Source organism: Triticum dicoccoides, chromosome 4B (assembly GCF_002162155.2).
Source record: "Triticum dicoccoides isolate Atlit2015 ecotype Zavitan chromosome 4B, WEW_v2.0, whole genome shotgun sequence".
Lineage (NCBI taxonomy): Eukaryota > Viridiplantae > Streptophyta > Magnoliopsida > Poales > Poaceae > Triticum > Triticum dicoccoides.
In genome coordinates, this window is record NC_041387.1 from 62,742,001 (window position 1) to 62,768,502 (window position 26,502).

General features: G+C 47.2%; 1 protein-coding gene across 3 annotated transcripts; it reads right to left on the bottom strand.

The window, feature by feature from the left end:
- Nucleotides 1-991: 991 nt before the first annotated feature.
- Nucleotides 992-3,991, bottom strand: LOC119295017 (protein WRKY1-like). Of its 3 annotated transcripts, none has more exons than XM_037573337.1 (4): nucleotides 3,813-3,991; nucleotides 2,569-3,410; nucleotides 2,356-2,481; nucleotides 992-1,569 (listed from the first exon to the last, which is right to left on the bottom strand). In XM_037573337.1, exons 2-4 carry the CDS (start codon nucleotides 3,315-3,317, stop codon nucleotides 1,425-1,427), a joined length of 1,020 nt encoding a protein of 339 aa, XP_037429234.1. In that variant the 5' UTR covers nucleotides 3,318-3,410; nucleotides 3,813-3,991; the 3' UTR covers nucleotides 992-1,424. The 3 variants fall into 3 exon arrangements, with proteins under 3 accessions (XP_037429234.1, XP_037429232.1, XP_037429233.1); XM_037573335.1 differs by having other exon boundaries at nucleotides 2,356-2,484; nucleotides 3,813-3,989; XM_037573336.1 differs by lacking the exon at nucleotides 3,813-3,991 and adding an exon at nucleotides 3,643-3,778 and having other exon boundaries at nucleotides 2,356-2,484.
- Between the last annotated feature and the right edge of the window lie 22,511 nt (nucleotides 3,992-26,502).

Consider the following 26,502-nt stretch of genomic DNA (forward strand, 5'->3'; position numbering starts at 1 on the left):
CAGTACGCCGTCACTTGTTTGAGGTCTCCTGCTCCAATGCTTAGCAGACATGCTCATGCTTCACTCAAAATAGAAAGATCGAATCTTGTTTCTTTTTCATGACTTGTTAATGCCCTGTTGGTACAAGTTCAGTTCTTCCTGTCTCTTGCGAAATGATTGGAGGGTAAGAATTGACGAGACCAAAGTGCCCTTCTAATCCCTAGCTCAAATGACAAGCATCATGGTCCCTCTATCCTTATTTACATAGCGCTCTCATTTTCTGCCATCAATTTTTTGACCATCAATTAGATTTTTCATGAGTTAATCATATTATATGTTTAAAAAATAGATCTTGATTAAATTAATGATCAAAATTCAACCATGAACAGGTGTAGCCATGTAAATAGAGACAAAGGGAGTATTTGTTGTTTTAGGGGCTGTTTGGATCACACCCCAGCCAGCCCACCAAGATTGGCTCCCCAAATATTTGGCCAAGGATTCTGCCGCCATGATCTCGCCAACGCGTGGGCATAAAAATTGAACGGGGCAACCAAAATAGTGGCGTGGTTCAGAATCGCTGGTGCTGATTCAAGCGAAGCCTGTGGGAACAGTCAACAACCAAAAAATCGGTTGGGTGAGCCACGGCTGCAATCCAAACAGCCCCTTACATTCGCTGGAATCTACGACGACGTTTTGGGTCAATGGCTTTCCATGTATTAATACATTTTAATTATCAGTCATTTATTTACTTTGTACTCCCTCTATATCAAAATATAAAATGTCTCTAGGCTAGTTTAACTTAAAAAAAAACAGCTTACATTTGGTACAGAGGTAGTAGGATTCTCTAGAAAATACTGGGTTATAAAATCAGTGTTTGTTTAAATTATAAAACACAAATTAATTGGCAAATAACAAGTTGTGATGATATAAACATCAGTGTTTGGTACACACAAGATATTTAACTTGGTTTTGTCTCTGATGAGCTAGAGCATGGAGGTACAACACACCAATGTATCCAACCACAAATTGGTTCTCTCATTTATTTTTGATTTAAAACCAGCCTTTTTGTGCACTTGGTACAAAAAGAGGGAGACCCAGTGATTTTATCAATTTTTGCTACTTTACACACATATCATCCCCAAATTTCTATCTTCCCTTCCAACTCTTCGCACTCCCTCCTGAGCAAATCTCAGGTGTCCTATCTAACATCATGTTCTAACATTTCATCATTCTGATTACCTCCTTAAGGGAGAACAACATTTTTGCATCCTCCCACTTGACACTCACTACAAAACATGTAGGTCAGGAGGCCAACCGACACATCAACTGCTCAAATGGATCCCATATTTGTCACTTCGCAATCCTAATTTAGGAGAACAACGCAGTCTGTCAACAAGTGCCGGTGAGTTGGCATTTCCTGAAAAGAGTGATAATCAAGGGATTCCCTAAGCTTGCGCAGACTGAGTTGGCATTCGCGTATGGTTATGTTCACCCTCGTATGTCACAATGAGCATCGATGGATCATCCACGCAACGTTCAACATGCTTCCGCGCAGGGCAACCCCTCACGCTGCTGCATTTGTAGTACCCCCTGCATTTTGTGTTCAGCCATTGGTTAGTCTTCTCCAGGGAAAAATCAAACTTAGAAACATGTTGGGTTTGAAATACAAATAGAAGTACAATGAGCCATGTTTCTATATCCTGTGTCTGTTAAAAAGAGGAAAAGATCTGTGCCAATTCAGAGAACCATATATGTGATTGCCATTACTGTATACTAGCTATGTTTGTGTATTCTATAATCAGGCTATTTAAGCCAGAGCATGGTGGGCAAGTCACTGGTTAGGATTATTATATGGTGTGAGAAAGAGTAAGTGAATCACGATAGCATGATCTCGGTTAAATTAAGAAGTGGTCTCTTTAAGACTCATGATTGACATATTTTTCCAAAAGTGCCATAGAAAAGAAAGAATGGCATCATCCACGAAGTAATTATTTAATGTCATAGCAATTAAGGCATCGACACCTCATGGATACCGAATCGCATAGAGGATAGAAAACAAACATGTACAGCACCCAAGAAAACACATTCCTTGGATAAAGTGTGTTCTGATTATCATTGACACATTAGTTATCACAAGGCACTTGAGTGCTCATGGTTGTATGCAGTCGTGCATTCCATAATAGCATGTAAATGATCACATCTTTACCAACAAAGTTGATGTGTTATGGTGATTATAGCATCATCACGACTATTTTCTATCACTGTATAATAAAAATGTTACTCATTGTGTTATGGTGATTAAGCCAACTAAGTTGAAGCATGTTGAACGTGCAGTTCTGCACTTCTTTATTTGCACAACAAGAAAAATTAGAATACCTGGGATGAGGGGAACCCTTAATTGGCTTCTGCCCATACTTCCTCCAGGAGTATTCATCTGGAGGTATATCAGCAATTTTATTACTAATTGCGGGAACTTTAATCGTCCTCTTCACCCGCAACTTCCTACTGAAATAGGGTAGAGAACAATTATCACGGTGTCCTATCTTGAATAAAAAGAGTCAGAAACACCAAAGATAGCAGATTTACTACCTTCTCTTTGAGCAATGGCACCTGCCAGTTGCAGCACACTTGCCATTTCCATCCTCCCCACGTCCCGAGCATCTTCTCCTTGGAGCCTGCTGTGCATTCACCGGGTCGCTCATGGCAGGCCCGCCGATCAAATGGAACGAGGAAGACTTGGCATCCAGGCTGGCCACGCTGCCATCCATGCTCAAAGATGACATGAAGGACCTCGCGGACGACATTGTCCCCGTGCCACTGGGGCTGTCAAACTTCAAGTTGATCCCGCTGTTGCTTCTCTTGAACATCTCGGCCCGCATCTTCTGCTGCTGGTGCTGATGCTGCTGGAACTGATTATACCGCGACGAATCGCCGAACTGGAAATGCGCGGACAATGGCTGGACCAGCTTGGGAAGCCCTCCGATTGGGTGCGCGGGCTGTGAATCCAAAATGCTGTTTCTAGGATACACCTGCGCAGAGCTGGTCGAAGGGTGCGCACTGTTCAGCACCACCACCGGGGTGTTGTTGTCCAAGAAGCTCTTCTGGCTCAAGAACCCGGGGGTCTGCCTTCTGCTCACAAGCTTGGCTCTGGGATGGGTTCCCCCTCCTTCGTTGCCGTTGCCGAGGAGGGAAACCACCTTCCTGAACTTGGCACAGGCTTCGTCCGTCCCCAGAGCTATGCTCCTGAGCTGCGCCGGGTCCTGGGTCTGGGTGAGCAGGCCAAGCACTCGGTGGCAGCTCGCCACGGCCATCCTGTTGGCCTCCTCCACTTCCTCCATTATTCACCGCAGAACGACACCGGAACGGAAGCAGTCCTTCCGTGAACTCCTCGCGAGCACCTCGGCTACTTGGCAGCTCTCACGACGGCAGATCTGAAGAGCAGGAAATGGGAGAGAAAACTCAGTCAGATCTCAGGAAAAGCTCACCATGGCTGCTCTGCATCACTCGCACGGCCACGCATCAGCCATCACACGAGCAACAGGCTGAGGGCCAAGAAAGCGTTCCCGGACCGGATCACGGCGGGAGCCTAGTCCGGCAGAACCCCGAGAAGCGGCAGGAGTGAGCACCGAGAGGAGAGAGCCGGGCGGGGCGTGGAGGACGAACCCGCGGCGGCAAGAAGCGACCCTAGCAGGCGATTTGTTGCGTGCGGACGCATCAAACGGGGCAACAACCCCACCACCACCACACCCTCCCAAGATTCCCCCGAGAAAGAAGCGCTCGCCCGCGCAAGCAAGCACGACGGCGCCGAGCCCGCCCGCCCGCACGCAACTCACCTCGGGGAGGGGATCCTCTGGCGCGTGCGATGAGTCCAGAACCGCGGCCGCGAGCTCGGAGTCGACGGACGACGGTCGTCTCGTCCCCCGCCACCGGAGACCGGCTAGTGGAAGAAGGTGTGAACGAAGGAGCGGACGGAGACCAGGCGCAGCAGGCAGTGGGGGAGAAGAAATTAGTAATTCTCCGTCCTCATTTGTTTTCTTGCAGCCGAGGCCGCCGGTCTGTATAATATTGCGACCCGGCCCCCCACGCCGTGGAAAAAGCGTCGCCACTTGGCCGTTGGGTGAATCTGGGCCGTTGGAGCGGTGCAGGCGAGGAGATCGACGGCCGGAGAACTTTTGGGAAGGGTTTTAGTTTAGTTTAGCGGTGAGTGAGATGGGATGATGGGGTGGGTCAAAACGTCAAAGGAGGGACATGGGTCGTCAGTCAGTGTGGTGTGTGGGGCGATTGTTGACCATTGCTCCTCGCCTCGGCTCACATGGAAAAGGTCAGGGGGCACACATGCGGACGATTTGTTCTCGCATACTTTAATGTGCCGGATTTGGACTAGGGTAGTAGAAACTTTACCTAACTCACATGATCAACTCTTTTAATTATGTCTATAAGATTTTACATCGCCATCTCTACTTGCTTGGAAAAAGTAGTGGCGATTCACGATGAAATTTGGGGCATCCTTTATTCACACGCGGACAGTCAATTTTCTCACGGGTCTTAAATTTTTCTTTTTTGCTGAGAGCTGCTCAGATGCACAAATATAATGAAATTTGTCACGAGCATCATGAACTCGAACACCTATCATGAAAAATAATAATCAGTTTTTTCATATTTTTCTAGTATTCTATTTATTTTTACTGTTTACCGGGAGCAGATGAGTCTGGGCTCAGAAATGAATATTCACATTTTTATGTGTAAACTCCCTCCAACCTCCAACCGTGCGGATAATTAGAGAAAATTTTGAGAACTGATGAAAATCACGTGGAAACTATGTTTGAAGTTTCAATAAAATCTTAAGAAAATACTACATTAAAGATATGGTTTTCTGTCTGACATGTATAGTTTCAAATTCAGACGCAAAATAAAGATGTAAAAAAAGCAAAATCAACAATGATTAGCATCGAATTGATAATTTCATTTCATGATCTAAATGATCTTATTTTTTTCAGAAGGAATACCTCGTAAATGAATTCCCGCTTGAACTTAGAATTTCACATACTAATAGGTTTTTAGCACACCATTTTTTTATAGAACTTTCAAAATTCAAACGTGGTTTCGCAACATTTCGTTTTTCCACTGGATATTCTCTCCATCCAAATAAAAGCATTTTGGTATCATGGGAGGTCTACCCTTTCTCGGTTATTTCTGCATATTTATCGTGGTGCTTGTAGATAACTTTGCTTAGAATAGTACGTATGTGATATCCAGTTGTCTCTCCGTTCAAAACGAATTGAATGCGGAGTCCGAACTCCTATAATAAGATGGGAACGGGAATGGGGGAGGGGAATGCTTGTCCGAACAACATACTTGGCGTGTGGGGGCATCGTTGATTCGATGCTGCTGCATTATGATACTGCAATAATGGATTTTTATCTATAGATAGATGAGGAGTGGCGCCATTATTACGAGCCCATGATTGATTTTCTCTATCCATACACGAGTACGAGTAGCAGACACGTGAGTCGTCGGGCCCTGGATCACATGCTCCTGTTTACGTACAAGCATCCAGGTTGCCCAAAGGTCAAAAGACAGCTCCACCTCCAAAGGAATCTCACATGCAGCTTCTCTCTTCTTATATTTAATTTTTTTGTACCAAACACTGCGCTTGCAATTTCCTCGCACCCTGGTTAGTCCTGCGCACGAATCATAATCAGCATAGAGGGTGATGATTGCAAATTGATGTAAATAAAATTTTAATTCCTAGAGTGGATATCTTTTCGAAAAGGGGTGCTTTATTACTTAAAAAAGTTAAGCATTACACCCCGGCTCAGCATAACTAAGTTGCACACAGCCAAGTAAGGTCCTCTCAGGCAAACAAAAAATAAAAGGCGAAATACAAAGAAACATGTACAGTCTGTATAACACTTAAAGCGGAGGAGGGGGGGGGGGTCGATCGTATGATCATGTTGCCACCCATGTTGAGTAAAAGTATCTCTAGCCGCAGCCTTCAATTGTGTGCACACCTCCGTGAACAGGTTTCGATTCTCCACGCGTTGTAGAGAGGATCGTAACCGAAGAGTCCCAGTACATCTGTAGATGACCTATATCAGAGAAGTACTTTTATGGTAAAAAAAAAACTTTGTCATTTCTGCGTAGGCAAAGTGGCCAAATAACGGCAAGTGCTCCCACCCTGAGAAGAATTATAAACCTGTGATCAATCCCATGTAACCAGTTGTCAAATATATTAGCAACACTATAGGAGGATACGAGGCAGAATCTATTTGGATGACTAACCATATAGAACGAGCCAATTTGCATTGAAAGAATAAATGTTTTATTGTCTCATCATGGTGATGAAAGACACATTATGGATTTCCATGCCAATTCCTCTTAGTAAGGTTGTCTTTAATAAGAATGACTCCACGACGAAGATACCATGCATAGGTTTAAAAAAAATTAAACCAAAGATTTTATTCTTAAGAGGTATCTTCATCTTCCAGATCTTCTTGTTATTACCAACTGGCACATCAAACTGGATTAACACTCTATACATAGACTCCACTATGAATTGTCCATCCTCATGGAGGTTCCATTAGAATACATAAGACCCATGTGATAATTGCACCCTGGACAAACATCAGAGCAGGATGTTCAACGATTGGAGTCTGGGTCCAATTAAATCTCTTCTGAACATCACATTTGGCGGAGATGATTTCATTACGGTGGCGATGGTATCACCATTGTGACGCACAATGTTGTATAGAGCCGGATATTGATCACGGAGTGTGGCATTTTCTAGCCACTTGTCCTCCGAAAATCTAATGTCTAATCCGTCCTTAATCGAGCCGTGGAGGAGGGTGAGTCACGAACGCGACAGACGTGATTTAAACGTTGGTTTTGCTCGATGGCGCGATCCAACGAAACGAAACGTTGGTTTCTCTCTGTTTCCACTTTTTCTCCGGAAAAACGGAAACTTTCCACTCAATTTGCATTCCTACTCAAAGGTTGCCCCGTTACAACATACCATCAAATATAAAGGAAAACTAACACGCATGCTAATGCATCTCAATGATTCACAGATCATAGCCAATATTTACTTCACAACTAAAGACAAAAGTTTTGAGAGCGTGTACAAAAGAAAAACTACTGATGGGGTCACTACGACTTAAACCCTAAACCCTAAACATGATTTAATTTCCTGGCTAGGTAGAACCTGTCGAAGGAAAGACGGCTAGCACCCTCGGATCATACGATGCTTTTGTGCAGTTCCACTAAAATCGAGCTGAGCATCCCTGATGGCAAAGATATTGAAGAAGTGTGATTAGAATAATAGTACTCGCACTAGTTCATGAGACATAAACTCATCACAAATAGAAGCCGGTAGAAGTAGAGAAAGATCGACATGGAGATGGAGCTACGTGGGGAGCTGCGGCAGTGGAGCAAGCCGGCTCCGAAAGGAAGATGTACTACCTAGGACGTCGAGCTGTAGCTAGAAGGGCGGTTGGGACACGGCATCAACCCATACCGCGAGGACCCCCGATTGGGACGCACCGACTGTGGGGTTTCTCCCTCGCTGTCGCCGATGTCGACAACATCTACACAGAACATTGTTCTCTTCCTCCAGCGGCAGAATCAGGTCGGATATGTGACCAGCGGTGTGGCCACCATCGTTCTATACTTGTGAAGAGAGCAACCCAAGCATGAAGGCTTGTAGCTTAGGCTCCTGCTAGTGTATATATAGTAGTTTTCTTTTTCTCTCCATATCAACCATTTTATATTGCGTACATGTCATTGAAGAGTGAAATGATGGTTGCTTCTTCCGACTAACTTATTGTGTGATTTGACTGCTCCTTAGTGGCCCCTACACGTACTCCCCCTACGTGTATGACCATTCCTGAGTCTCACTTGTACTTATCTCTATTTTCTTGCATGACATGTAGACAAGATGCGCATACAGGAATTTTGTTACTGTACGTTGTTACGTAGTACTGTACTACTAGTCCTACTCCCTCCTTCCGGTTCACTACTGGTACTCCCTCCATCCTGGTTTATTGGTCCCCTTTGTACTCAATTCATGGGCTCGTTTTCCTCAAGAAAAACATCTTTACCAACGTATTAATATCGGGAATGCATGCATGAACAATGAATGATTAAACCTTGCATGCAACATTTTGACAAAGCATTGACTTATGAACATGTGAATGTAAGGGACTACAACCTCGTGCATGCATGCAACATTCACACGTACACATGGACGCAAAAACGCGCGTGACGCCCTAATGCATGCATGTCCGAGCACACGAGGAACACACATGGTCACGCTCAAGTGCTCAACCTACACGTGTATGCACACACATATTCAGCCAGGGTGAGCTAGTGACCGTATAAACACCAGAAAATGTATATATTGAGCGCAATGAGCGTATCATGAAGTCCACTGACCATATTTTTACAAATATACAGTGACAAACAATGTATTTATCTCGTTTGAAAATGAGCCATATTAACCGGAGAGGAGGCAGTATGGACTAGACTTACTTTGCTATGTCGTGTCAACTTGCCGAACGAGGAGAAGCTTGTAGGACGGGAGAAGCTTGTGCGCGATGGCTCGCGGGACAAGGAGAAACTTTTGACTAATGCAAGCTCTCTCTCGCTCAGGCGGTGAACGTGCAACAGTTAATTCGGTGTCAGAGCCAGAAGCATACACTATACTAGTACTATTATTGTTCGACTTCCCGAAGAGGCGAACAGCCAAACGCAAAGTTTACTAGTACTAGTACTATTACTATAGTCTATAGAGGTATGTACTATACTACTAGGAACCGAATGGAGGAGCGTCTACACTCTTATTATATTTTAAAAATGTGATAAATCAATCTTCAACACATTTGGTTCTCTTCGAGGGTTCTCGCATGTGATAATGTAAGTTGATTGCATGGAATACTCGCCACAATTCTCGCTTAATTCTTGCTCATATCCTGTTACAAATAGGAGCGCTCAGTAATATTTCTTATTTTTTTGTTATTCAACATGTATACAGGTCAGCAAACCTTGCGGCGCATCTTTGTGCGAACCGTACTTGCTGCACTTTGAATGTGGCTGAGAGCTGGCTTGATGAAACAACTCGCTTCCTTCTTTTTTTGTGGGGTACCTCGCTTCCTAGTGACCAGTCTCTTGGCTGATCGTCCTAAAAATTCTTATATATGAATAAAGCTCTCTCATTTACCCGCAAAAAAGATTAAGCCATATTAACCGGAAATGAGGGAGTATGGACTAGCACTACTTTTTGGTGTGTCCCGTCAACTCGCAGAACGAGGAGAAGCTTGGAGGACAAGGTGAAGCTCGCTTACGCCTTTTGACTAATGGAACCTACCCTCGCCCAGGCGGTGGACATGCATCAGTTCATTCGGTGTCAGATTGCCAGAGGCATACACTATAGTACCCAACATGCGGAGTACCATCATTGTTTGACTTCACGAAGAGGCGAAGAGCCAAACGCAAGGTTTAGTAGTACGAGTACTACTACTACTAGTATGTACTATTATTTTTATTTCAATCTCTGATAAAGTACACATTTATTCGGGAGAAGGATAGAAAACGGCAACCCAACAATATAGTATTAAAAGACATCGAACATGTAATGATGATATCGATCAACCATGCTCGTATATATCTTGGCCTCCGTGCGAGCCCGTCTGTGTGTTCTCGCTCCTCGTCTCTCTCAAGGAACGGCGTGTTGGCCATTTTGCCGTTAATTGGGATCGTTTTGCTCACACTCCGGTCCCACATGTCAGTGATATGCCAAAAAGAGGTGCGTTTACCGACAATCCATACGCGTACTTGATTTGCACCTTCATACTACTCCTCCCTGCGTCATAGTTTACAGGGTGCGCTTCATTCTGATGTATTTCTCTCAATGCATTTCCACCACCAGAGAGACTTTAGACGCGTTTGGTTTAATGCTCAATTAATTAGGGCGTGGTAACCGCAATCAAGTCCACAATTTTCTCTCGATGTACTACGGAGTGGAGTAAGTGCATGCATGTGTGTACCCAGGATGGAAGCACTGCATGCATGTGTGTACGCATTATTTCTTCTAGTAATAGATGCCGTGCTATAAATACCAATGCTATTTTTCAGGCCGATCGCTAGTCGCCTTGGCCCCAGAGATTTTTTTGAAGCGCGTTCTATAAACAGTGATGGGTGGAGTAGTATGAGCGGATTCAAAGAAGAGCGTATTGATGGTTGCTTCTTCCGAGAAACTTACAATGGGAAAGATGGGGCTTATCATTTGACTGCTCATTACTCACTATTAATGCGGCGCAACGACTGGGCTGAGTCTCCCATGTGGTTGTGCACTACTCCCTTGGTTCTTAAATATACTCCGGAGTATTTTTCTTTTTAGAGATTTCAACGAGTGACTGCATACGAAGCAAAATGAGTGAATCTACACTCTAAAATATGCCCATTTGAAATTTGTAAAAATACAAAATATTTAGGAACAAAGGAGTATAATTTTGTGCATGGCACATGGACCCGGATGCTGAAGAGGCTTCTGGCAATGCTATCAAGCTTCTAGTATTTGTTTACATAATTGACGTACTATACGAATAATTTTTCAGCGACATGAAATTGTACAATGCTCCGAGCTTTCAGCTTTTGTTTCGTGTGTCTTGCCATCGATGCTCTTTCAGAAACAATAAAAAAACTAACTTCCTTGCTAATTCATCTCAATGATTAGCAGACCAGAGCTAATATTTATATCACAAATGAAGACAAAGTTGTGAGAAGGTGTTAAGTTAAAATTGATCCATGCTTTCATTGGCAGCAACATCCCCCTAGCTCTGTCTAAATCAACAAGGCATGTTGGGGGAAAAGTAGCTGTCTGGAGGATGCAACATTCCGATCATTTTGTGCAGTTCCACTAAAATAGAGCTGAGCGTCCCTGTTCCAAAGATATGAAGTATGATTATGATAATAGAGGACTGCTGATGAAACAATAAACACATAAATAGAAGTCGGTCACCTTTGCAGTCTCTCTTAACACTAACTAGTTGGAGAAGATTAGGCTCGGAGTTGGATGGGGAGGATAGAGCAAAACCAATCTCCCTTTGTGTAGTCGCACTGAAATGTAGAGACGTTTCCCATGTGGCATTTTAGTACAACTGCACAAAACTCTCTTAAGAAAAAAAGTGATTTGTGCAGTTCACCAAAAGGTCGCAATAGCAACGAGGTGAACTGGATAACCCTGTTTGCAAAAAAGAGGTAGAAAGGAAACAATTACTGGCCAATAATAGTTGATGACACATGCGACGACAAAAAAGAAGCATATTCCTTGTCCTAATGGAAGATATCAACACGGTCGTGTTTGTCTAAAATAGTGTGAGGAGGAGATTGCAGCATGGAAGTACGCCGGACAAGCTACATTTTGGGCAAAGAACTATGGAAGATCCACATGCAAGATTTTCCACATGCAGCGACGTGGGAAGATGGGCAGTGGAGCAAGGCTGAAGGGGATACTTGGAGGCGTCAGGATGTAACTAGGTGAGCGGCGGCAGGTGGAATTTGCCCATACTGCGGCAGCGAGCAGTTGGTGTAGGCCCTACTGACGGAGTCCTGGATAAGGGGGTATCTGGATAGCCAGACTATATACTTTGGCCGGACTGTTAGACTATGAAGATACAAGATAGAAGACTTCGTCCCATGTCCGGATGGGACTCTCCTTGGCGTGGAAGGCAAGCTTGGCGATTCGGATGTAGATCTCCTCCTCTATAAACCGACTCTTTGTAACCCTAGCCCCTTCCGGTGTCTATATAAACTGGAGGGTTTAGTCCATAGCACACAACAACAACAATCATACCATAGGCTAGCTTCTAGGGTTTAGCCTCTCTGATCTCGTGGTAGATCAACTCTTGTAATATTCATATCATCAAGATCAATCAAGCAGGAAGTAGGGTATTACCTCCATCGAGAGGGCCCGAACCTGGGTAAACGTCGTGTCCCCAGTCTCCTGTTACCATTAGCCTTAGACGCACAGTTCGGGACCCCCTCCCCGAGATCCGCCGGTTTTGACACCGACATGGGTGCTTTCATTGAGAGTTCCACTGTGTCGTTGCGATATGGCTTGATGGCTCGTCTCATTGTCAAAGACAACATCACCTCTAGGGGATCCCTGGCTTTAGGCCAAACTCTCCTGCTGGGCGGCTTCGTTATGACCGCCCGATCGGCTGTTGCGCCGACGATGACTTCTCAGGTCATTAAAAATAGCCTCCACGTTGATTCGGAATTTTCCGAACAGATGGACCCAATGGAGCTCTTCTCCCTCAATGAGCTCTTGGATCGCATCGCCGCCCTGGGCGTCGCTACGGACTATGACCGGATCGGGCTTAAACCTGATCAAAGGGAGATTCACTCTCCACTGGTCACCCATGAGATAGCGGTAGTGGAAGAGCATCACCCTAATTCTCCCTCTACTTTGAGGACGAACTATGTCCGGATTTCCGAGATCTCCGAGCCGGGCACCCGCTCACGGGAGGACATGACCCCGGTCCCAGACTCAGGATCGGGGGGCGGGCCAAAGAAATCGGGGAACGCCCCAGAACCCAAGCCGTTAAGCTCGGAAGCTTCTTTGCCCCTGGGTCCCAGATCGGGTCGGGATTCGGATTCAAATCCGCCCACCCACCCAGATTTATCCAATCTTTCCCATATCAGACAAGAGCCCCAAGAAATAGTACATCACTACTGGGCCAGATTCCTCCTTGTGATAAACAGGGTCAAGGACTGTCGCGAGGCAGATGCAATCTCCCTCTTTTGCAAAAATTGCACGGACAAAGGGATTCTCAACGCTATAAGTCGCCGTGACATAGTACACTTCGCTGACTTAGCGACCCTAGTGCAAAAGTACTGCACGATGGAAAGCGCCTGGAAAACCCATACAAGTTTCTGGGACAATATGGCTCTAGCCAAATCCTCTGTCCGAACTAAACGGGTAAACTCTCGTAAGTCACCCGATTCAAGTACCAAAAAAAATAAAGCCTGCCGCAAGGCGCGGAACCATATTGGAAGAATGGCTAAACGGGCCGTGCAAGATTCACAGCACACCGGATACTATGCCAACACATAGCCTTAGAGCATGTTGGATACTCCGGCAGGTAGCGAAGAGCGGCGAGGATCTCCTCATAAAACATACAACATAGTAATATCCCACCAGAGACAACAATACGGTATTCACAGTCTTCGAGACTTTCGCCTCAAATAATAGGCGCAAGCGAGCTCAGCGCAGCCTCGCAGATGTTTGCCACGTGGCAATAGTAAGCCCATGGAACAACACAACTATAACTTACAATGCTAGTGATAAACCTCAATTCCGAACAGTCCGAGCACCAGCCGCTTTGGTCCTTAGCCCAATCGTGGATGGCTTCAGGCTCACTAAAGTGTTCATGGATGGCGGAAGCGGACTAAACCTCATCTATGAGGAAACCCTTAACAAGATGGAAATTGACAAGAGCCACATTGAACGAAGCAGCACGACCTTCAGGGAATCATCCCCAGTCGAGAGGCACAATGCGCGGGAAAAATCACACTGGATGTGGTATTCGGCACGCCGGAGAATTACAGGTCCGAAGAAATTACATTCCAAGTGGCCCCGTTCAGCAGCGGATACCACGCCCTCTTGGGGCGGGACGCATTCACGAGTTTTCAGGCTATACCCCATTACGGGTACATGAAGCTCAAAATGCCTGGGCCCAATGGAATCATCACTCTGGCTAGCGATCCAGACGTCGCACTCCATGCCAAAAATAAAACTGCCACCCTCGTCCTGGAGGCATTATCAGAAGCCCTCGCGGCCGAAGAACTGACAACACTGCGATTAACAGTGGACAGAGACGACATGATACTCGACAAGCGACCTAAATCCACCTCCTTTAAGCCAACGGACGAGATAGTCAAATTCTAGGTCCACCCAATGGACCCTTTGAAGATAGCTTCCATCGGGACACAGCTGAACCCCACAATAGATGCCGCACTGCGAGACTTCTTGCGTGAAAATTGGGACATTTTTGCCTGGCATCCTTCAGACATGCCGGGCATCCCACGCAGGCTGGCCGAACACAGCCTCAATATAATGAAAGGATACAAGCTAGTCAAGCAGACTCTTAGATGCTTCTCAGAGCCTAAGCGGCAAGCCATGGGAGAAGAGCTAGCCAAGCTACTTGAGGCCGGTTTTATCAGAGACATCAAACATCCGGATTGGCTAGAAAACTTGCTAATGGTACCAAAAAAGGACAAATCCTGGCGCCTATGTGTCTATTTTCAAAGACCTCAATAAATCTTGCTCTAAGGATCCCTTCCCACTCCCCCGCATTGATCAGATAATCGATGCCACTGCAGGACACGACTCATTGTGTTTCCTCGACGCATACTCCAGATACCATCAAATAAAGATGGCGGAGTCCGACCAGGCTGCAACAGACTTCATCACTCTGTACGGCCCCTTCTGTTTCAACACCAAGCCCTTCGGGCTCAAAAACGCCGGCGCAACCTATCAACGCATGATTCAGACATGCCTGGAAAAACAAATCGGCAAGATAGTAGAGGCCTACGTAGACGACGTGGTCATCAAAACAAGACACGTCAAAACTTTAATAGATGACCTGAGGCTTACGTTTGATAATCTCCGAACATACGACATCAAGCTCAACCCGGAGAAGTGTGTCTTCGGAGTACCCTCCGGAAAATTGCTCGGCTTCATCGTTTCCAATAGAGGAATTGAAGCCAATCCGGCAAAAATCCGAGCTCTGTCACAGTTGGCTATCCCAACAGACCTCAAGCAGATCCAGAAACTAACTGGATGTGTGGCTGTCTTAAGCCGCTTTATCTCCCGCTTAGGAGAAAAGGCACTACCCCTGTATCGCCTTCTTCGACGCACCGAACACTTCGAGTGGACGGATGCGGCCACGGCCGGACTGGAAGAAATAAAGGCACTCCTGGCCACCAACCTAGTCCTGACCGTGCCAAACATTAGCGAACCCATGCTATTATACATAGCCGCAACAAACCAAGTTGTGAGCGCAGTGCTCGTCATCGAACGAGAGGCAGACGGACACAAGTTCCCGCTCCAAAAGCCGGTATATTACGTGTCCACTGTCCTCACTCCATGTAAATCTCGGTACCCGCACTATCAAAAGATAGCGTATGCGGTCTTCATGGCATCCCGGAAACTACGACACTACTTTCAAGAATGTTCGATCACGGTGGCCTCCGAAGTACCACTCAATGACATAATAAATAACCACGACGCAACATGCCGAATTGCTAAATGGGCTATTGAGCTCCTTCCATTCGACATAACATACAAACCACGGCGGGTCATCAAGTCGCAAGTACTGGCTGACTTCGTCGCCGAATGGACAAAGGCCGAACTCCCTAAAGAGTACGACGCGTACTCAAATTGGATCATGCATTTCGACGGCTCCAAAATGCTGGCCAGATTGGGAGCAGGTGTCGTCCTAACATCCCCCACCGGAGACACGGTGCAGTACGTCCTCCAAATATTATACACAGACTCCAATAACGCAGCCGAATACGAGGCTCTATTGCATGGTCTTCGGATGGCAGTCTCCACGGGCATTCAACGCCTCGAAGTGCGCGGGGACTCGAACCTCACAATATCTTAGGTAAATGGAGACTTTGACGCCAAGGACCCGAAAATGGCGGCTTATCGCAATGTCGTCCTCAAAATGTCAGCTCGGTTCGAGGGGCTCAAATTCCACCATGTGGTGAGAGAAAATAACCAAGCGGTCGATGTCCTCGCCCACATCGGCGCTAGACGCGACCCCGTCCCACCTAATATCTTCTTAGAAAGGTTGTTCAAGCCGTCTATGGCATGGGAAGGGGAGTCCGGCACTATTAGTCCAGCTCCGAACACAACCCCAGATTCTGAACCTTCTGACGTAATCGGAGGCTCTGCCACCGAAATAACATCTTCGGCCCACGAAATAATGGTTGTCATCGCCCCGTGGACCAAGCCCTTCTTGGCCTACCTTAATAGGCAAGAGCTCCCCGAGGACCAAAATGAGGCACGTTATATTGTGCGACGCTCTAAAGCCTACAAAGTCCATGAAGGAGAACTCTACAAGAAGAGCGCCACCGGAGTGCTCCAACGATGCATCTCCGAAGAGGAAGGGCGGCAGCTCTTAGCCGAAATCCATTCCGGACTAGGCGGGCACCATGCGGCAGCCTGAGCTCTCGTGAGCAAGGCCTTTAGGACAGGATTCTACTGGCCGACAGCCCGGGCGGACGCACAGGACCTTGTCCAACATTGCGTTGGTTGTCAACTATTTGCCACTCAGAGCCATATGCCCCCTACCGCTCTCCAAATGATCCCCATAACTTGGCCCTTCGCGATCTGGGGGCTGGATATGGTGGGACCCCTTAAAGGGGGAAGCCATAAGAAAAAATACTTATTGGTCATGGTGGGCAAGTTCACCAAATGGATAGAAGCCAAACCAGTTAAAATGGCCGAATCCGGACCAGTGATAGACTTCATATCGGAGGTTGTACACCGCTACGGTGTCCCCCACAGTATCATCACCGACAATGGCTCGAATTTTACAGCCGAGGAGGTAAAAGCCTGGTGCGGCAAAATGGGCATTAAGCTCGACTACGCCTCTGTCTATCACCCCCAAACAAATGGTCAAGTCGAACGTGCAAATGGTCTTATTATGAGCGGCATCAAACCCAGACTAGTGCGATCATTGAAGGAATCAGACATGCATTGGGTCGAGGAATTCAACTCCATACTCTGGGGGCTACGGACCACGCCGAATCGCACCACCGGATACACACCATATTTTATGGTGTACGACGCAGAAGCAGTGCTGCCCTGCGACATAATTCATGACTCACCTCGCGTGCGCATGTATGAAGAGAAGGAATCCGAGCTAGACTGGCAGGACAACTTAGATTCTTTGGAGGAGGAGCGGGATGTCGCTAAAGCCCGTTCCGCATTCTATCAGCAACATGCTCGAAGGTATCAAAGCAGAGAAGTACGGGCCAAAACTTATAACATTGGCGAACTCGTTCTACGCCTACCTGAGAAGAAGGACAAGCTCAAACCCAAGTGGGAGGGTCCCTTCATCATTGATAAAGTTCTCACCGGAGGAGCGTACCGTCTGTGCAGCGCATCTGATAACAGACTCGAGCTGAACCCATGGAACGCGGCCAGACTCCGGAGATTCTACGCCTAGCGCCGAACCCAGTGTTCGTCTCCTTCACTCCGCGTCTTCAATTATGTTCCCTTTCCTCCTTTGTCTCCCCTTTTTCCTTTTTTTATAGCCTTAAAACTGTACGGATGCCTTGAGCACTCCGGCCGCATTATGCATGCACACTATACTTGGGGGCTTCCTATTCGGAAGCTAAATATAACCACTTTAATGGCTTCTTGCCAGCCACATATGCATATTTCTTTCCATATGTGCCTTTTCTTCACCATTATATGCATCGATATGACTTAAGTTTTGGCCATGCTGGGTTGCCCGGCTCTTCTATTTATGCCCTACGTTCCCGTTAATTCGTCTAGGGCATAAGGGGAGCACCTCTGTGATTGTTACTGCCGGTTGAGCCTGATGTGTACCTCAGACTGGGTGAAGCCGAAAGCTAGCGTTCTTAAGGGAATATTCGGTCGGTGAACAAAAGATGTTCTCGTTCATAACAACGAAAATACCGAGATGTTTTGTTTCCTGCGCTTCTGTTCGCAGTTTGGACATGCACATCAATGCATGCGTACCCAGAGAAAAGAACCCCTAACGGAACTATTCTCTCTGGAAGATGTTTCTTACTATACATGTAATATAACATAACTAGTTGGGTACTTGTCTGTTCAAAGCACTTATGACCCCTACGCCTGGTTTCCACGCATACCCCGGTTTTTCATAACTATGTGGGTATTCGGATACACCCCAGACTGTCGGATCTGGGGACTGAAGCGAAAAGGTCCGCCATGACAAATGATTTTCAATCCGGCTAGGGAGTACATGAGCCCATTCAAATTACATAATTATACAGTCTAGCTGTACTCTTCCTCTATACCATCCAACAGGTTGTCTAGCTTACAATCCTGCTGGGAATACTTTGCAGCTAACGCTACTTGACCATACACCAAACTAACAGGTATCTCTTGTCCATCTGGCCCAGCCGGTCCGACTTCGGCCATATGGTTCGGGTCAGCCTTGGCGTATCGCGTCTTCACCATGGCCCAAGCTTCTCTCGCACCTTGCCGGCAAGCTGATACCTGTTGGAAATATGCCCTAGAGGCAATGATAAATTAGTTATTATTATTATATTTCCTTGTTCATGATAATCATTTATTATCCATGCTATAATTGTATTGAAAGGAAACTCAGATACATGTGTGGATACATAGACAACACCATGTCCCTAGTAAGCTTCTAGTTGACTAGCTCGTTGATCAATAGATGGTTACGGTTTGCTGACCATGGACATTAGATGTCGTTGATAACGGGATCACATCATTATGAGAATGATGTGATGGACAAGACCCAATCCTAAGCCTAGTACAAAGATCGTAGTTCGTATGCTAAAGCTTTTCTAATGTCAAGTATCATTTCCTTAGACCATGAGATTGTGCAACTCCCGCATAACGTAGGAATGCTTTGGGTGTACCAAACGTCACAACGTAACTGGGTGGCTATAAAGGTGCACTACAGGTATCTCTGAAAGTGTCTGTTGGGTTGGCACGAATCGAGACTGGGATTTGTCACTCCGTGTAAACGGAGAGGTATCTCTGGGCCCACTCGGTAGGACATCATCATAATGTGCACAATGTGACCAAGGGGTTGATCACGGGATGATGTGTTTACGGAACGAGTAAAGAGACTTGCCGGTAACGAGATTGAACAAGGTATCGGTATACCGATGATCGAATCTCGGGCAAGTACAATACCGTTAGACAAAGGGAATTGTATATAGGATCGATTGAGTCCTTGACATCATGGTTCATCCGATGAGATCATCGTGGAACATGTGGGAGCCAACATGGATATCCAGATCCCGCTGTTGGTTATTGACCGGAGAATGTCTCGGTCATGTCTGCATGGTTCCCGAACCCGTAGGGTCTACACACTTAAGGTTCAATGATGCTAGGGTTATAAAGGAAGTTTGTATGTGGTTACCGAATGTTGTTCGGAGTCCCGGATGAGATCCCGGACGTCACGAGGAGTTCCGGAATGGTCCGGAGGTAAAGATTTATATATGGGAAGTCCTGTTTTGGTCACCGGAAAGGTTTCGGGTTTTATCGGTAACGTACCGGGACCACCGGGAGGGTCCCGGGGGTCCACCAAGTGGGGCCACGATCCCCGGAGGGCTGCATGGGCCAAGTGTGGGAGGGGACCAGCCCCAGGTGGGCTGGTGCGCCCCCCCACAAGGCCCAAGGCGCAGGGAAGAGGGGGAGGGGGGCAAACCCTAGGGCAGATGGGCCCTAAGGCCCACCCCAGGTGCGCCTCCCCTCTCCCCCCTTCTGGCCGCCACCCAGATGGCATCTGGGGGCTGCCGCCACCCCTGGGGAGGGAAGCCTAGAGGGGGCGCAGCCCCCTCCCCTTCCCCTATAAATAGTTGAGGTCTAGGGGCTGCCCAACACATGAGTTTGACCCCTCCTTGGCGCAGCCCTACCTCTCTCCCTTCTCCTCTCCCACGGTGCTTGGCGAAGCCCTGCTGGATTGCCATGCTCCTCCATCACCACCACGCCGTTGTGCTGCTGCTGGACGGAGTCTTCCTCAACCTCTCCCTCTCTCCTTGCTGGATCAAGGCGTGGGAGACGTCACCGGGCTGTACGTGTGTTGAACGCGGAGGTGCCGTCCGTTCGGCACTAGGATCTCCGGTGATTTGAATCACGATGAGTACGACTCCTTCAACCCCATTCTCTTGAACGCTTCCTCTTAGCGATCTACAAGGGTATGTAGATGCACTCTCCTTCCCCTCATTGCTGGTTTCTCCATAGATAGATCTTGGTGACACGTAGGAAAATTTTGAATTTCTGCTATGTTCCCCAACAATACCTTCCATAATCGGAAGCGCCGCCGTGCTCCTTTGAGCATCTCTACAAGTTCGCTCATGCCTCCTGGCAGGGAAGCGGACGGCCACAAAGCCTGGGCAATACCCTGCATCACCTGCCGAGCTCGTTCATGCAGTTGTGAAAGCTCTTGCAACATATCGCTTGCGGAACCGGGCATCTCCTCTTCAGGGCGTCCCGTCAACATACCTGCAGACATAACTCTGTCAATACGCCTCCTTGCCGAGCTATACCACAGTTCGTTCAAGCACTTACTATAAATGCCGTGTCGAAGCCTCCGGTTCTCCTTCACGGAGTCCGCGAGCTGAGCCCGAACATATTTCAGTTTGACGCTCAGTTGGAGATTAGCATCTTGCAGCTTATTCCTCTCCTGAATAGACTGCGTCAGCACGCGTTCGCCCGCCTTCAGCTGACTTTGCAGATGTAGCTTATTATCTCCCATAGTCTCCGGATTACCTCCGGGATTGTCTACCAAATTTTTTGTCAGATTTATAAACCATGCCAAACACACAAATTGGTAGAAGGAAATTATTACCAGAAGAAATCTTTTTGGATCCCTCTTGTTCAGCTACATTAGCCTTCATTTGGGCTTTACACTCCTCCAGCTCTTGAGACAACTGGCATTCTTCTCTACAAGAACCTATGCATTTAGTGATCCTTAAATCAGTTGTGCCAACTGTTTCAAGTCTCAGGGGCTACTACTACACATACTTATTAAATTCTCTTACCCGTATATCCTTCACATACTGGTCCGTTGCTCTGGCAAGTCCATCTTGAGCAGCGCGGATATAGGCGTGTCCGGAATTGAAGGCATTGAACGCCTCTTCGTAAAAAATACCACCGCGGAGTACGGCCCGTTGGCGTCGGTGATTCATGGCGCTCTCCACTTCTGAATTTGTGGCGGAAAGCATATCTGTATCCTCCGCAGGAGGACAATTTGGCACTGTCCCCACATCAGCCTCCGCCTGTGAATCCGGTCTAGGAATCCGATTTCTGGAGGCGTGGCCGGTAGGGTCCCCGGACATAGTTCGGTGCTTCCTGACATGACATAATTAAAGTCGTCACGCCTCAACAAATAGACCCAATATACCACAGGGCAAGTTCAATGAATACCTCTGCGCCTGCATACCACTCCTAACCGCCTTCCTTTTAAGCCAACCTTGTCTAGGCGCCTCTTGCTGAGAGGCCCCCGTGGGTTCTGCACGGTGTCCCAACTGTCGTTTCTATAAAAACACGACGTGTGATCATAAGGTACGACAAAACGAAGGAATCCTTTCGGAAGGTTGGAACCCCGACATTACTTACATGCGACACGGAAGCAGTCCGGGATAATCCGCGATGATGGCCACTAAAGAGCCGCCACTGCTTGCGTGATAGAAAGTCCCGTCGATGAATTCCACGGATATGTACGGATCTTCTTCAAGTCCGGGGTCGAGAGCTCGGCCGGGATCCTCTGGCTGCGGAGAGGGGCTGTTGAACTCTTTCACGGCCTTCCTTAGTTCCTGCTTTGAAACAGCAAGGTAAATAATTGTGGCAAAGAAGGAAAGAACAATTAGAGTCGAGTAAAAAATGACAAGTTACCCAACTTCGGGGGTTGTACATGGAAAATCCATCCTGCGGTTTAATGCGGAGGAACTCCTCTTCTTCTCCTTTGTACAATTCGGATAGTATCCTCGCCAACGATGTGGCGGAGTCGGGACCTTTGCGTCCGCAGCGGGAGGCATCGTCTTCTCCATTGAAGTGCCACATGGGTTTTCCCCTATATTGAAGTGGCTGCACTCCCCTTATTATGCATATTGACATAACTTCGATTATTGTCAATCCTGATTTGGCCAGGGTTTGTATATGGCTCATCAGATAGAAGACTTCCCTGTTTTCTTCCTCCTGGGGGCTCCGAGGGCGCCAGCTTTGGCGTTTCTTCAGCAGAGTATTAGTGAACTCAAGAAGGCCCGTCCGGACTGGGTCCGGAAGGGGAACATCATCAACATAAAACCACTCCGAGGGCCAGTCTTCGGACGCCTTCTTTGGAGTACCGAACAGGTATCTGGTCTGGGTGATGCGCCATATTTTGGCTCCGCCCACTTGATATATAGATCCCTCCTGGTTGCGGGGGACGAGGCAAAATAGCCTCTTCCATAGCTTGAAATGAGCTTCACAGCCGAGTAACAGCTCGCAGAGGGCAACGAAGCCCGCAATGTGCAGTATGGAGGCGGGGGTAAGATTATGCAACTGGAGACCGTAGAACTCCAGGAGCCCGCGGAGGAATGGGTGGATTGGAAACCCGACACCTCTTAGCAGATACGGGACAAGGCATACCTGCTCCCCCCGAGATGGGTTAGGAAATCTCTCCGCTTGCTCCCCGCCATTATAGGTGGCTAGTCCGGATCGGACGGAGACCATGTATGCGAGCGGAAGGAACCCTTTGGTCTGTAGCTCTATTAGGCGGCTGCGAGGGATGGAACACTTTTCCCAATCCCCTGGCTTCGAGCTGGGGGAGCGGCGAGCAGGGCTGTGGCGATTGGTCATGATGGGATGGCCTCTTTTGGGCGCGCTCTACGGAATGCTTGCTTGGGGGGAAGATGGTGTGATTTGGATCTGAAGATCCCTGTCTCCTCAAATAGACGGCTCGCCTACGGGATTAGGGTGGCAAATGCAAAAATGCCCCGGCCCCTCGTCTTCGATCGACACATGGAGGTGGCCATTATTGAAGCACATAAGCCGATGAGTACAACCTTACTGGCAGGCCGGATACTATTCGCTATGACGGGTGCATCGAATTTGGAGAAGAACCCGCCTTGCAATGTTGAAGACAATCTGCGCGCCGGACTCATTGTCATTGAAGCCTGGTTCGGGGGCTACTGAGGGAGTCCTGCATAAGGGGGTATCCGGACAGCCGGACTATATACTTTGGCCGGACTGTTGGACTATGAAGATACAAGATAGAAGACTTCGTCCCGTGTCCGGATTGGACTCTCCTTGGCGTGGAAGGCAAGCTTGGCGATTCGGATGTAGATCTCCTCCTCTGTAAACGGACTCTATGTAACCCTAGCCCCCTCCGGTGTCTATATAAAACAGAGGGTTTAGTCCATAGGACACAACAACAACAATCATACCATAGGCTAGCTTCTAGGGTTTAGCCTCTCTGATCTCGTGGTAGATCAACTCTTGTAATACTCATATCATCAAGATCAATCAAGCAGGAAGTAGGGTATTACCTCCATCGAGAGGGCCCGAACCTGGGTAAACATCGTGTCCCCAGCCTCCTGTTACCATTAGCCTTAGACGCACAGTTCGGGGCCCCCTACCCGAGATCCACCGGTTTTGACACCGACACCTACCGCGCCAGAGCTTGATCAGAGAGAACAGCGTGTACCGCAGATCGGGACGTGCTACCTTAGCACCGTCGAATGGAGAAATGATGCACATCCTCCCTTTCCGCCAGTGGACGGGATGCGGCCGGATCAGTGACCAACAGTGAGAGAGAGAGATGCTATTGCAGCCTTGTGTGGGATACTCTGAAGAGAGACAAACCCAGGCAGGCATGCTCCATTGTATATAGTGGAGCAGACTACCTTTTTCTCCATAAAAATCGTTTTATATTCTATGTACGTGCCATTGAGCGATATAACTTTATTTAAAAATAACGCGCCAACGCATCATGTCGAACTTTGTTTTGTGCACGCGTGGTACATGACTTCCGTAGGTAAACAACCGCTACACGCATTCAAATTAGCACGTGGGCTGCCATTTCGTACAGAAATGAGCTCCACTGTGTACCCGCGCGGGTGTGGCTGGGCACGAAGCGTGAGTACGTGCACCTATTCTCTTCTTGTGTACGTACACCACCTACGTGGGGTTGTGTGAGAGAGATACAAACGTAGGGAGATATAGTGTGTGGGTTCATGAGTGTTTTTTTTGGGGGGGGGGGTCAATAAAAAATGTAACATATGCAATGTGTGTGAAATAGAGTCCTGGATATATCATATCTATACCCCTATATAGTGTGTGAATAACTTTGAAAGTTGGTCGTTGGATGAAGCCAATCCGATGGTACGAAGATGGCAAATCCGAGCACTACTGGTCATTGGATATCATCTACATTCCACCAGATTCTGCCACATGTAAAATCTAGAAGACTCCATGGTTGAACTTAGGGTCTGTTTGGTTCATGACTAACTTTGCCACAACTAAGCTTAGGCAAAGTGTGGCTGCCACAAAAAGTGTGGCTAACAAAATGGCCACCACAAGTGTGGAAAGATTTGGCAAGAAGTTGAGCCTATGACATGTGGACCATGTAGCTAGAACAGTGTGGCAAGCCACAAGTGTGGCAATGAACCAAACACATGCCTAAGATATTGTGGCAGGCCTAAGCTTAGGCATGGCAACCTTAGGCTGCAAACGAAACAGGCCCTTAAGCATAATGCACAAACCACCAGAATCTCATACGTACAATGCACGTGTACCTTACTAGTATATAGAGGGGGCGATCCACGAGCAGAGAGTGGAGGTATCATCAGTTTGAGGTATCCATAGAATCGAAGAGAGGGATGATGTGTGTGTGTGTGTGTGTGCGCGCGATCGATAAAGAGTGCCATCGAATTTGTGTGTGCCCACGTTAAAGATATAGAGTGGCTGGCCTACTGGAACGTGAGAGGGGAGAGGTGCAGTTTGTCTCTGTGGCATAGAATCGAACACGTGTTTCCTCTGGCCAATGAGAATTTTACACATGGAAAATCCCCATTGGTCTGGGTTGTTAACGGGTTATCGGATCCAAAACCATACCCGATAGCTTAACAGCGTCCCGTTACGTTGGATGCCACGTGTCGGTCACCCTTGACGAAAGCACTTCTGTGAGGCGCGATTTATCATCATGGAAGTGGACACTTCCGTGATGATAATTTTGATAATGTCATGGAACACTTCTACGACAACATAGGTATGACTATCTTGATTTTGTCATAAAATCGTCATGAATGTACATGCATGACAAAAAACGCGACTTACTGTGACAAACATGTATCATCACGGAAGTGTATTTTTTTGTAGTGCAAGGAATTTACATAACGCACACAGTTTTTATTTCCATCTATGTATTGGGGTAGGCCCGGCCACCGGTTTCTTCCAGACCTCCTTGACCATGTCATGGAAGCCATCTCGAAGCAACCACCTAAATTCGAACTTGAACTTGCATCTATGGTGTGGCTGTGACAACCTAGTAGTTAGGAGAATGGGTGTGTGGTCTGATATTGCCTCAATATGAGGTAGAGCACGAACAAACACCATAGGAAATTTAGATTCCCAATCGGTATCCATTAAAACGCGATCTAGTTTCTCATATGTCGGTTTCGAAAGACTGTTTACCTAAGTGAATTGTCTTTCAATCATAGCAGATCTAGACTATCGGTGACAACATTAAAATGAAAAGGCCAATGAGCGAGCAGAGGCGGCCGCGGTGCAGGCTAAGCGCGGGCTCGCAAGCAATAGGCCGCGCTCGGGACGAGCAGGGCGTGGGCAGGGCTACAGCCATGAGCGCGGGGGGCATGGCGACGAGCGTGACAACCACAAGCTCATCGGGAGCTCGAGCGCGAGGGGTGCGGCGGCTACGGTGATGGATTCAGGGGGGAAATGAGGAGAAATAGAGGAGGGGCCTCACAGCGAGCTTGGGGGTGGTCGGAGAGGCTCGAGAAGGCGGTGCGGTTCCAGACGAGAGCGGGGAGCGGGGAGGGAGTTCGCCGGCGAGGCGATCCGGCTCGAACTCGGCTTGGGTCGTCTCAGTTGTCTCCCTATAGCGGGGTAGACGACAAAGGGGAGGGGTCCGGTTGGGTGGGCTAGGCCCGGGGGCAGGGGGCGTGGTTTTTTTTCCTTTCTTTTGTGTGTGTCTGTTTTCCCTTTAGTTTTATTTCATTTTTAGTTTTATAGAATATGGACTTAGACCCTAAATTAGTAATTTTAATTATGCCACTGCCATATTTAACTCGGCACTCTAAATAAAACATTTCGTGTTTGTTATGTTTTAAAGTGCATTTAAATAATTGTTTTAGTTGTTGTTTTCATTAGTTTAGGTCATTAAACACTTTATAAAAATGTTGGTTCACCACCATAATTGGTTATAGAATATTTGCAACACTTTGAACATTTTAGTTTTCATGTTTGATAATTTTTTGAATTTCACTTAACATTTGAGTTTGAATTTGACGGGAATTTGAAATGAGATAGAAGCAAAGATGATCATGCATTGTATAGAAAAAATAATTAGCTTAACCCTAGGGGTTACTGTTGCTCATCAGTACAGGGGTGTCACACCTTACAAAATGTATTTTTTCTCGACCGATTGGGAAAAAGGAAGTCAATATCCGAAACTCACGTTTGGCTCCTGCCCAAAAAACAGTATAAACTCAAATTTATAGCAAAATAATAATAATGGTTATGTTGTGTAACAGACATGA

What these genes read in the sequence shown, in the direction of transcription:
- LOC119295017 (XM_037573335.1), bottom strand. Translation starts at nt 3,317, where the DNA reads ATGGAGGAAGTGGAGGAGGCCAACAGGATGGCCGTGGCGAGCTGCCAC. An exon ending in TGCCATTGCTCAAAGAGAAG is followed by an intron (nt 2,485 to 2,568) that starts GTAGTAAATCTG and finishes ACCCTATTTCAG; the next exon opens with TAGGAAGTTGCGGGTGAAGA. An exon ending in AAGGGTTCCCCTCATCCCAG is followed by an intron (nt 1,570 to 2,355) that starts GTATTCTAATTT and finishes CACAAAATGCAG; the next exon opens with GGGGTACTACAAATGCAGCA.